Source organism: Excalfactoria chinensis, chromosome 4 (assembly GCF_039878825.1).
Source record: "Excalfactoria chinensis isolate bCotChi1 chromosome 4, bCotChi1.hap2, whole genome shotgun sequence".
NCBI lineage: Eukaryota > Metazoa > Chordata > Aves > Galliformes > Phasianidae > Excalfactoria > Excalfactoria chinensis.
This window is the reverse complement of record NC_092828.1, coordinates 58,552,486-58,565,807: the sequence shown is the minus strand read 5'-3', so window position 1 is coordinate 58,565,807 and position 13,322 is coordinate 58,552,486. Positions and strand designations below refer to the sequence as shown.

Below are 13,322 nucleotides of genomic sequence, written 5' to 3'. Positions count from 1 at the left end.
TGGGTTTTTTTGTTTGTTTTTTGTTTTTCCCTGCAATGCTGGAACCTTCTTTTTGTTTGCATTTTTGCCCTTCATCATAGCAAGAATTCCAGCTATGTTTTTATTTTCTCCTCCTAATATCCCCTAGTTTTCCAGCAGCTGTCAGTGGGGGCAAATTTCACCACCCATGCCTGCAAATCAATTTATAAAATGGTATTAACCCTCCATCTAACCCTCCCTAGTGAGACAGTCTACAAGGACCACGACACAGTGATCACATCAATACATTGTCATGTCAGTGTCCCTAGAGAGCACGAATTTGTGAGTTCTGCTTTTGTGGCTTGGGTAACATTACTGTAAGTTGTTGGGTTTTTCTTAAGGCTATTGACTCTGAATCAGTTCCTGTACAGGAGTTAGTCAGTGTGGCTGCACTTCTTTTTGTGCCTTCCCCACAGAAGGAACGCTGGGCCTAAGCATTGTATCACAGAATATAATGTGCACTTGCACTGAGAAGTGGCAACAAGCTGCTTCATGTAACAATTTTGCCATACAGCCATCATCTAGAACCACTCTCTGGAAACAGTTCTAGTCCCTGCTTCTTTATTTTATGATGGCTGATGAAGATATAGAAGTCTCATTTAGATCCTTTAATATATTTTCTGTATCTGGCTGTAATAAAATATTATAATGCAAAAACCTAGCTGGTATTTTTAAAAATAAATGGCTTTATAAATAGCATTCCTGAAAAAAAAAAAAAAAAAAAAAAAAAAAAAAAAAAAAAAAAGCTATTTTACTGAGAATCAGAATATATATACACAGAGTAATAACCAGAACCCAGAGTGATGCAGAAGATAGAAAGTACTATTTTCACTCTTGCCTATGGAGTATGTGACCTCTATGTATTTAAGTCATGATGTCTGGAAACCTTAGAAAACTCCTATGGCTATCAGGTCTTATCAGGACTGTAAAGCAAGTTTAATGCACTGTAAGAAAGACTTTTCAACTCCATGCAGGACTGCAGGATTACAGCTGCTGTGCCTTTGGTTATCATAAACACTAAACCCACACTTATCCTAATGACAAAAATCCACTATTTTCCAGCTCAATGAAATTCACTAAGTATTTTTTCAGCAACTTTAGAAGGCTAATCTTCTGATGTCAATTATGCCAATGTATATACCTCTCTGCCCTGTGATCCCACAGTAAGCTAGATGCTGTTCCCTTTCAGCTCTTTTCTGTCCTGCCAGCCCTCTTCCATGGCCATGCTCTTCTTTTTTGATGTTTCCTTGAAAAGAATTTCTCTTCCTCCTGCAGCGTCCGCTTCAAGAAAATGAGGAACTAGAGCAAAAAGCTACAGCTTTCAAATTAAGCAAGTCTTTGGAGTTCTATCTGGGATAATACACTTAAGCTACAAAGTGGGAGAGGACTGTACAAGGGCACAAACTGTGCTTCCCACCCTTCATGGAATAAGAGGTAGCGTGCATAGTTGTTGCTACTTGAGACAGTAAGCAGCTGCTGTTCATACTTGCCTGCCTTGTAAACTGGAGAGATATTCGTCTCCCCCTGTTGTTTTTCTTTTTTCCCCAGGTTTGAGCATTGCTCAGAAATTGAGTTGGGAAATCTGCTCCCTGGGGTGAGAATAATTTCCACTTTGTATTTTGTATAAACACAGTCCTAAATTATTATGTAACAACTGAAAGTAAAACAGAATGGAGCAGGGGGTGGAGCACTGAGTGCTGTCACCAGTGCAAACTTTATCCCAGTTTCCGTATCAACTTGCTACATAGATTTCCGAGGCTTGTAAGTATTTTACAAACTTTTATATCCTCTTGCTTTTTTAAAATAATTTTCTTTCTTGTATTAAAATAATAAGGGAATTTATACTGCTTAGCTTCAATTATTATTATTATTTTTAGTTGCCTTTTAAGACTGTTATAAATGTAAGAGACATACTTTACCTAAGTATCTCTAACCACCTACCTGGTGCCCCTTTCACCATTTCTCCTGTAGGAGAGGCATTAGAAAGTATGGCAAACTGGTGCTAGCCAGTGAAAATTTGTCACTGTTTATTAACAAACTCACAAAGCAAAGATAAGGAGGAAAAAAAAAAAAAAAAGACATTTCTGAGAGACTAGTGGACAGAGCAAGGTGAGAGATAAAAGATCTGGAGGAAAAATATTTACCAACTTGATGTATGCTCTTGAAAGAACATTAAATGTATGTAAGGAACTGAAAACTGCAGTCAAGTGAAAATGGTGTTATGAAGATAGAGTAGCTGATAGCAGTGTACTAAGAAAGTATTATCCGGTTAGTAAGCCAACCAAACAATTGCATTCATGAATTTGCTGTCCAAATAACACTTTCTGCATAATGAAATCCAAAGGAAGAAGGAAAAGGACATGTAGGGGAAGAACTTGTGAAGTACTGTATTTTTAAGACTTGCAAAATTACTTCTGTAAAAGCCAGAAATTCTCCTAACTGTGCACAGTATTGATGATTTCTTCTATATTCAGCAGCTATGTATAGCTGCTTTCCTTTAAAACAGTGTGATACTACAGGAGAAATTCCTGATTATCATTACTTCATTATGTTTTGCTGTGCTTTCCAGATAGACAATAGAACAAAAGTTTCTTACTGTGTTCATTTCAACTTACAGTTACTAATTTATTTGAAATGTGCTAGGCAAATGGAAGGATATCACTCAGATATTTTCTCTTGGAATGACACATATAAACATAGATTGACTTAGTACAAACAAATGGAGGTATAGAATTCCTTCCTTTGGAGTCCACTGGACTGTTCTAGACTCCAAGAATATAAGCAACTTTATAGCCTGTCATAATTACTTTAGCCTTGCAGATTCAAACAATAAAGATCACCTTTGCCAAATCCTCAGAGTGTAACACTATCTATCCTATTGCCTTTAAAATTGTTTGCATTCCCTGGGGAAAAAATATTATTGTTAATTCTATTCTAAGGTGTCCCAGACTTTGACTGAAAATAAACAAGGATTGCAGAGAACAGAGATACAGGCTGATGTGGAGTTATTGGCAAGTATGAATAATATGCTAGATTTTTTTCTGAAGAATTAAATGTCCCATCTCACTTTAGCTTGCTGCTACATGCCTTTGCATGAACATCATCCAGTCTGTGTCCAGTCATATATTTAATACACAGAAAGGAGCAGAAATACGTGGGAACTGTGTTCTGTCAAAAATAGTGTAAAATAGATCATTTCTGCAGGGAGGGGTTACCGCAGGGCATCACTTTCAGGAACCAGGAAAGGGCTTGCAGGAACCAATAAAAGACAGCAGCCCAAACTCAAATACTGGAACAAATTTGTTAGCCTGCGCATAAGTACAATTTTTATCCCTATTGTTTTTCTACATGACAAGGACTTGTCAGTGTATCCTCTTGTTCACCACTACACCATCAGCTAAAGAAGCTAAAACCACAGACGGTAAATACCCTTGCAATGTTTTTCTGTACACTTTTAAACTCATAAAGAAGGACAGTATTTTTGAAGATAATTTAAATTACACCAATTTAATGCACTAAGAATTCCCAAAACGTACTGCCAGTTCTCTAGAGTTAATGTGTAGTGTTTTAGGTATAACAAAAACAACTCAATCATATACATTCACTGTGTGTACATGCTAAAATACTTTGGCTTTTCAAGTGTATTGTTTATTTACTTTCTTTTCAGAGGGCAAAATTTGCAAAGACTTCACACATAAACACAAAAAGGGTGCAGAGCAATTGTTTGTACTCTAATATTTTGTCTCTCAGCAGTTTGCCACAGAATCCCCAAATAATGTATTTTAGTACATGGTAACTGTTCTTTGGTTGCTGTCTTAATAAAAAACATGTTTTATCTGTGAGACCTTTTAGGACAAATCAGAATTATTTTTAGGAGCTGTTAAATACTGAGTCTCCTAACTTCAATGAGGCAAATCTGGCTATTATTTCTAATACAATTTTATGATGTCATTACCTATAAAGATACCACGCGTTAACAAAATTGCTCAGTATCACTGTCATATATGGATCATTACTAGTGATCTTTTCTGCACAGGCCGTCATGACACAGTAAAACATACTGTGCCAGAAAATGGAAATCCAAGCTGTTATCACAAGTCTATAAATACTTCTTGGCTCTCAAGGTGAAGTTGTAGTGAGCTGTATACAACTGAGGTAGGATGCAAAAATGTCACTGCTTGGCAAGCTGCCTTTTGTGTTTATCAGTCACTAGTCTGCCTTTTAAATTACAGACGTACCTTTCCCTGAGTTTCTGAAGTTTGAAAATTGCTCAGAAATGGAAAGGACAAGTCCCTACCATCTGTTATTTGTTATTTGCTATTTATCACTCTGAGAAATGTCGATGAAGCACTTATTTATATATAAATTATTTTTTTATAAGTAGTCCCCAAATTTTTATATTTTATTTTCACACAGCCCAGATTTCCAGTTTCCATTCTACAGATTTTGCTAGGACAGCAGATGACTCTGGGAATGAATGATGACATATTTTCAAAGTTGATACACTTCTCTCTGCAAGGACCAAACTTGAGTAGAAAGCACCGCTAACAGATCATGAGAAAATCTGCTCAAAGGTCCCTTTTAAGCAGCGCTTTTAAGGGTGCTATGATCCCATGCTCAGAATGAAGCTAAAGGAAGAGACTCTGAAAAAAAAAAGGTATCATTTTCGCCTAAGATGTCTGTACTATCTCAGTGTAAGCAGAGGAGATCTCATATAGCCAGGATCACCTTTTAGATGATTTTTTATTTATTTATTTATTTATTTATTTTTTCCGGAAGTATTTGGAAGTCATTTATTTGCCAGCAGGAGGTTTAGTATATAATTAAACTGTTGTCCTAGCTTGTAGGTTATTATCAGCAGGTAGCAAGCCATCTTACAGTATTTCGTACTATAACAGATGAGATAGGTCTTTAATGGTAGCAAAGGGTGATCACTCAGAAATTGTTGTGACTGTAGATGCTCTAAATTGCAACCTATAGTTTAATAGTTCAACAATTAACTCTACCACTTACACAGAAACACAGAGAAACCTTCTAAAACTCTCTGATTATTCCCCCCTCCCCATCCCCCTGTGGAACTCTTTTTGCTTTATAAAAATATCTTTAGACTATAAGGTTAGGCTCTATGACAGATAAAAATCTCATATCAAAGGTGCTAGACCAATACAGCTGTGACTAGAATTTGTTGTATGTTTAGAGTAAATCTTTAATTTTTTTAAAAAAGGAACTTTTCATAAATAAAAATTCAAATGAAACAAATTTACTGGATGCCAATTGTTTTTGAGTAGAGAGATTGCCATACAGTGAACAGCTAGCCAACAAGGTAATACCTGCCTCTTATACCTGCCAGAAGGCTGTGAGCATGAAGTGCTCAGTAATTTTCTTCCCTACAGTTGAAAAAACAGCTCAGGATGGTGTGGAGAAGTTTGTTGTTTATGCTGAGGGAGGGACTTGAGCTCATTGGTAATGTCAGATTCTTGTCTCCCACAAAAATCATATGTGCAGATACAAAATATGACAGTGCTGTTTTTGATGTAATGATCTTGCAAACAAATGATCCTGTAGAAGATTTGTTTTGTGTACAGGAATAACAACACTGACAAAATTTCACTCCACATATCCTAAATATCACATAGCTGTTCATATGCTGTTAACTACTATTAGCATTTAATCAATTTCGTACTCAACATGATGGAAAATTTGGCACGAATTCAGCTGCCTTTCTTGATGCCACATTGGCTAGTTAAGAGCTACAGCACCTATACAGTAGTGCCTGCTTGTACCTCTAGCAAGTGACTAAGTGCGGTTGTCTTCCTAGAAGGGGAAATAAGAACAGTATTAGGATAAGGTACTGAAAGAACACGGAAATCTATGCTCCTGACATCTGAAAGCTGCAGCTGATTACTGCCATCAACCTCCTTGCAAAAGGAATAGGTATCTGCATCTCTCACATGGCACATGCAGGACAGCCAAGTTATCAGAAGTAGCCAGTCTTTGAAAGACAGGTCCTGCCTGATTCAACTTATCTCCCATGTCAAGATGACTTGCTTAGTAGATAAGGCAAAGGCTATGGATGTTTTTAATCTGTTTTTCAGTTGAATATTTGACACGTGAGCAAACAGAGTGCCCAGGTGGACAAGATAGCCAATGATTTCTGATCTGCACCAGAAATATAGTGGCTAGCAGGACTGGGAAAGTGACTTTTCCCTTGTACATGTGACTAGTGAGACCTTACACTGTATTCTGTTTTGGGCCCCTCACTGCAAGAAAGACACTGAATTCCTTGAGAGTGTGTGAAGAACAGCAACAAAGCTGGTGAAGGGACTAGAAAACAAAGCTTACAAGGAATGGCTGTGGGAACTGATGTTGTTTGGTCCATAGAAGAGACTGAGATGAGATCTTTTCAAGTCAGGCTGGGGACTCTGGAAGATGACTTGATGTTGCAATGGCCAACATCAGACAGTGGAGATGGCAAAAGTCAAATGGATTGGCCTTTACATGTTGCCTGACTGCTTACATCTTTCTTGCATTAATTTTATTTAATTTAACATCATTTTTGTTTAACTGTAAAGAAGTCTATAGCCTAGGTATCCTCTGTATTTTATAATATAATAACTAGTTACATGGGTGCAAGAAATGAGATTGTACTCTGACATGTGTATATATATATATATAATAGAAAAATGAGATATTCTTCTGCACATCCCCATATCTGATTTGCTGCACATTCCTTGCAATGTGTTGTAAATGTAGAATAATTAATTTTATCTTTTTTTTTTTTTTTTTTTTTTTTTTTCCTTCCATTTATAGCACTCAGTAGTACAGTATCAAATTGCTTCTTGAACATGAATTAGTTCATTTTCTCAAAAGCCCTGAAGGGTAATGAAATGGGAACTATATTTTACAAATGAAAAAAGATCTGAAGAATCTAATGACTTGTTGTCTGGTATGTGATACCTGGAGATGAATTTTTTTAAGAGACTGTTAGGCATTCCTGAGGATTGTCTGTGTCCGTATATAGCTCCCAGTGCGTTCTGTTGCTGCTGTGATAACTCAATTATTTTTTGAATTAAGATCTGTAGAGGGCACATATTTCTTCAAATTGTAACCACCTGCACTGAAGAAACCTCCATCTGAGCTAACTGGAATATATTCTTGGGGAACATGAAACAAGTCATCCTATAGGCAGACACACAAAGCAACTTAAAACCTAAATTTCATGTAGGAGGGAAATCATTGAATTATCAAGGTTGGAAAAGACCTCTAAGGTCATCTAGTCCAACCATCCAAATGATTGACACTTGTTAAAAATGTGGATTAAGTAACTTGCCCAAATCACATGGAGATGGTAAGATGAAGTCAAGGTTGGGATTGTTCCTCAGAGCTGCTAAACTACACTGCTCTTGTCATTGAACTTACATTTTTCTTTCTGTTCTCTTCTGCTTCCTTTTGTATACATCTTCTTTTTTTTCAAATGAAGAGATTGATATAGTCTCTTTCACAATACTGGCATGTTCAGCAAACATAATCCATTCCAGTCAGAGATCCTGTGAGAGAAAAAGGAAATTATTACACCATACTATCATTAAAGATTTGGTAACTTTTTGAAGTTGTGAATTCACAGGAAGGTAAGGAGAGTAGGATTCAGTTTCTATTTCTGGATAAGAATATCCTTCAGTGATCATAAATCCTCCCACTTTTGTTACAGAAAATCTTTCCTCCTTCCTTTCACCTCCACTCTCTCTTATGTATGCCTCTCATTCAGTCACGTTACTCAAATTCTTCTGTTGTGTTGCAAACAGCATCACTTATTTCTGTTCCCTGGATTTCACCACACTGTTCCTGCAGGAAGCCTTTTTTGATACCTTAAGTTCTGCTTGCCTCTGAAGATGGAGTATGTTCATTGTGAAGAGACTGCTGGAGACCAAATAATCATTGCCATGAAATCTCTTCTGTAATTACATGACTAACCACTTGCGACTTTGCGAACTTTGTGCAGATTTTCTAGGCAGCCAAATTGAACAGATTACTAAAAAGCAGAGTTTTAATTAAATGGTTATAAACATTTTCTTTAGTTCTTGTAGTTCTTTCATTTGATCATTTGTTTTTGTAAATTACTGTTTGTCAAGACTTTCCCTATAAGAATTTTCATCTTGACCAAGATGAAAATGATAAAAACAATTTTATTATTTGAAACATAGCTAAAGCAGGCCCTAACAAAACCGCAGGTAGTAGCACCTTTACATAAACAGAGATAGGACTGCTTCCCCAGTCAATGCATTTGAAATTATTGGAGTTTAATTTAATTTCCTAAGAAAATAATGTTTATACAATCACACATCTGCGCATGTTTTCATATTTTTGCTTCCCTCCAATAGCACATTATTTTTTAATCCAACACCTAATTTCACTGAAGAATTTATATTATAAGAGATATCTAAAGACCACCTCTCCCAACTTCTCAACTAAAGCAGGGACAACATTAGTGTAGGTTGCCCCAGGTTTGGCTAATTTTTGAATACTTTAAGGACAGAGGTTCTACAACTTCTCTAAGTAGCCTCCTTTGTTGTATAACTGCCCTCACTGTGATTTTTTTCCCCCTCATAGCCAGTGTCTTCTCCAGTTCTTTCACTGTACTTCCCCAGTGACAGTTTATATCTCTCTTCTCTATAACCTCTACATGTAGTGGAAAAAAAAAAAAAAGAGAACTTCTTTGCCTTCTCCTTGTTGCCTTAGTCCCTTAGCCTGTATATTCAGCCTCCAAACAATTTAGTGCCAGACTTTCCAGTTTTGAAGTCTCTCTTGTACAGTGTGTACAGTGTGTGTACAGTGTACAGTGGGGCTAAAACTGAACCTAGTACTTCACATGCAGCCTGCATCATGTGGAGCACCACTTCAGAAACATAATGGATTTTTTGAGCCCTTCATTTTGACTTTCCATCAGATGCTGGGTAGTTTAATCCAGTCTGCAAGTGGGAGACATTTTCCACTTGTTTAAAGACAGCTTCATTCATTTCTATGATCGAACATCCTTCAGCAGATGCTCACTGTCATGTCCTCATGCTGATTCCTCCTTTCATCAGGCCTCACACTCCTTGTACACCAGAGTTTCTTGCACTAGAGCTATGCACCCTCTGGTCTTCTCTGCTCATCTTTCCTTGTATTGAGCAGTCACAACATACTGGTGATGTAATGTCTCACCACATTTCCTTAATGCTAGCAAGGCCATTGTCCTGTGTTTATGTGAGCTGACTATTGCTCTCACTTCTTTCACAAGGTGGCACGCATAACTATACAGGTACTGCAGGTGGACTCTCAACTGCTCTGCTTAAACAAATGCAGTTTAAGAGCCTTTCTCACCACCCTGTTCCATAATTTCCCAGCATGGAAAAGCTTAAATCAGGCTTAAATCTAAGAAACCGTGTTCATTTATGAGACAAATTAAAACCACACATTGCAACTTCACAGGCCATCTGTAAAACATGAAAATCAGTAAATAAATTAGTAGCTTTGGAGATTTATTTTCTTGCAGATTATGTTTGACTGCTTTTATAAAAAATACAAATATTAATGTTCAGAGAAATGGTACTGCCAAAATGTCTTTATATTTTTCTGCTGTATGTCTTCAAGATCTTGCTGTGAACACAAAATTCACTATCTTAACAAAAGAAATTGCTTGTTTCTCTAACCGCAGCACCTGCAAGACTTCAAAGTGAATGTAGAAAAAAAGTTATAAAAGAAAAGGAAAATGTCCTAGTAAGTTTTGATCATTTCATCTATAAAAAGATAGTAAAAAGGGGAATGAGCTAGTTAGCTGCCATGACGCCTGCTATGAAAACACTGCTTAAAAGAAGTGGCATACTGGATTGCTGATGACCTGACCTTGTTTCTATATGGTTTGCCTCATTTATTCTCTTCTAATTTACCTTGTAAAATAGAGGAGAATGAAAGTAAAATTGCATAGCTGGACTGACACATAAAAAGCAACTATTAAAAACAAGTGTCATGCTCTGTTGATGTAATTAGGGGAACTCTTCTAGCCTTTTACAAACGACAGAATTTTGCTGATGTTAATGACTTTCACATTAGCTAATTCAGCTACAACTTCTGTTCTAATTTTCATCAGAAGTCATAAAAATGTTATTTGATGATAATATACCTGCTCCAGAGTGACTCTCCTCCCTTATATTGCAGTGTTCAGAGATTCAGTCTAAGACGGGCTGCTGGTCTCTAGATAGAAGTCATCCTTTTGAAAAGACAGATCTAGTGTTTCTATGTACATAAAATTTCAGTTGGTTGGTTGGAGTGCTCTTGACAGACCATCTGAGAGCCAGTTTGAGATTTATTGCAGCATTAAATACATTTATTTATTATTATTTTTTTTTCACTTCTAGGTACCACAATGTACTTGCCTGATCCAGATTCTGTTCTCTGTTCAAAGTGATGTTCCAGTGAACAAGATGCTGGAGATGGCACAGCCAACACAAAACTCTGCTGGAGCATGGAGAAGGCTGGAGCGCCAGGTAAGTATCATTTAAACAATCTGACATTTTATGAAGTGTCTGCAAAGCTTTTAGTGTTACTTATATAACTTAAAAAGAAAAAACTGTTAATACAGCAAATTTAAAGCTTGGAAATATTTCAAGCATTTTAGACAAGATTGCTAGTACTCTATTATTCTCTGTTATGTTCTTTTCACACTGTTTTCTACTTTCTCTAGCCTTGGGTCTGGATTTTTACAGATCTGTATATATATATTTTTTCCTGCACAGTTAAATTCTAGCTGACATTCTGCAACATGTGGGTTCAATACAGGAGGATAATTGCAAGTGTTCAGCCTTTCTAGCACTCTTCAGAGTTTCTCAAAACACTTTCTGGATGGTTCAGTGTCAGTTGCATCTCCAGTAAGCAGCATGACCAGGTGGCCTCCTAATAATCCACAGGGTGTTAGTACTTGGAACTCAGTATCTCCAAGGTTTGTGTACAGTTCCCTACAGAGAGGCTTGGATGCCTGTATACACACTCACCTGGTCATGCCCTGACAACTATGCCAGCCTCATCTGGGAGCTGGACTGCTAGGTGGTCCCAGTATACCAGCCTTCTCTACACCGGAAGTTACCAGAAAAAACAATAAGGAGTGCTCCAGCTCTGGGCACTCATTTCTGCAAAGGCTGGAGCATGTATCTGAGGCAGTCAACAGGCAGAGCCCTATCCGGCCCCACCTTTCCTTCCACTGTGCTATAATGTGGATAGACACATCCATATGTAAAGTCAGTCTGCCTAAATATGTAGGTTGTGGGGAAAAAACATGCCACACAAGAATTGTCTCCTCTCCTCTCCTCTCCTCTCCTCTCCTCTCCTCTCCTCTCCTCTCCTCTCCTCTCCTCTCCTCTCCTCTCCTCTCCTCTCCTCTCCTCTCCTCTCCTCTCCTCTCCTCTCCTCTCCTCTCCTCTCCTCTCCTCTCCTCTCCTCTCCTCTCCTCTCCTCTCCTCTCCTCTCCTCTCCTCTCCTCTCCTCTCCTCTCCTCTCCTCTCCTCTCCTCTCCTCTCCTCTCCCTTTTCCTTTCCCATGAAATGCGTTACCATACCTGTTCCTTACTCAGCTGAATCTGTTTTTCTACTGAAGAGCTCAGTGCATGCAACTCTTGACTTCTGCTGTTCAGGATACACAGTTCCGTGAAGTGCACGTCAATACCATTGAGAGTGCATTCTTTTCAGTTTCCATCATTGTCTCCAGTTACACTCTCCATCCTCAGCACCATCCTTTGTTAACACAATCAACTTTAGTTCTGTAACTAGAAAACAACTGAAATGCTTTATTTATTTAGCTAATTTGTGCTCACAGTTCAATCATGTTTCATTTGCAGCATTTTGTTACATCTTTATAATTATCTATTTCCTCTACTGTACTACAAGACTACCAGTGTTGGTTAGGAGAGGAAAGCCTTCCAAAGAGCTCAAGGGATATTCGCTCCCTTGTTTCCCCTCATAATTATAAGACAAATACTAACCAAGTAATTACTCAGTGCAAGAAATAAAATCTGTCAAAGTTCAAAAAAGAAAGAAATTAGAAGCAAGGAAATTAGTTTGCAACATCAGTGAGCATTTCTATGACTTACCACATGCTTTTAATTATATCCTCTTGGGAAGCAACTTAGGCTATAACAGGATGGACATGCTATCAAGAAAACCTAGAGAGATACAGGAGAGTGTTGTTCCATTTCATTTCTGAGCAAGTTGGAGATACACCTGTAGGTTACAGCTTTCCTCCAGGGTGGACTGCAGTCTTGTCTTGTTTTACCTTTACTCCAGGATCTCCAGACTTCAGCCAACTCAAAAGCCTAAGCCTGAATCATATCTTTTTCTGCAAAGGTGAATGAAGATGTGCTCAATCTACCAGCTCTCCAGATCATGAAAGGAACAAAGGAAAAAATCATGATCATGGAACAAACATTCCAAACCAGATGAAAATACAACTTTTATTACAGTTGCCAAGTATAAATTGATACAATGTTGTTATTTTCTGCTTCCTAGTTCCTGAGTGAGGGTAATAAAATCTCTTTCACTGAAGAGCATTTCCAATTTCAGAACTGACAAACTTATATAGAAAGATTAATACTCCTTTTCTTTCTTGCTCAATTTACCACCCATAAAAAGCAGAAAGGAACCTATATGAAAAAAAAAGTGACATGCATAGGACATTGTCAGAAGACAGTACTTACAAACATAAGAGCATGCCGAAACATCAGCTGGAACAACTGCAGAAATAGATGGTTCTCTTCAAGACTATTTCAGTTATAACTACAATCTAGAAAAGCTTTCCAGACTAAAATTAATGACGCATGCTGACAGCAGCAGCTGTGCATATTTCTTCACTCAGGCCACAAGACAATTAATCACTGGAAACCCCACCTCTTTTCACTTTTCTTGTCTTTCTGTACATATGTCAAGGACAGAAGAGCAAATCACTGTCCTTACAAATAGCATAGACTTTCTAAAACCTATGACCCCAGTACTTGCAGGCAGGCTCAGTATATTGGTACTGCTGCATTTGGTTAAGTTAGGAGATTCAGTGCAATTGAAACAAACAAGCAGGGCTCTGGAAAAAACTGCTGAAGCTTCCTGCTATTTTTTTCCATTCATTTTGAAATTGTGTGCCTGGCTTTTCTCACTTATGTTTAGCTCCTGCAGACCCAAGAAGGACAAGGAAAAACGGGTAGGAAAGTAATAAAAATCTACATCTGATACATCATATCAGAGATGGTTACAAGGAATGTTGTTTTATTTTACCACAAAACCTTCAAA

At 37.6% G+C, this 13,322-nt stretch overlaps 1 protein-coding gene across 1 annotated transcript in view; it reads left to right on the top strand.

Annotated features, from left to right (window-relative positions):
* Positions 1-1,695: 1,695 nt before the first annotated feature.
* Positions 1,696-13,322, top strand: part of IL15 (interleukin 15) — a 28,817-nt gene continuing 17,190 nt past the window's right edge. The window contains exons 1-2 of the mRNA XM_072336027.1: positions 1,696-1,779; positions 10,413-10,541. Of these exons, the coding sequence (XP_072192128.1) occupies positions 10,479-10,541 (63 nt within the window). The 5' untranslated portion in view covers positions 1,696-1,779; positions 10,413-10,478. The remainder of the gene's footprint in view (positions 1,780-10,412; positions 10,542-13,322) is intronic.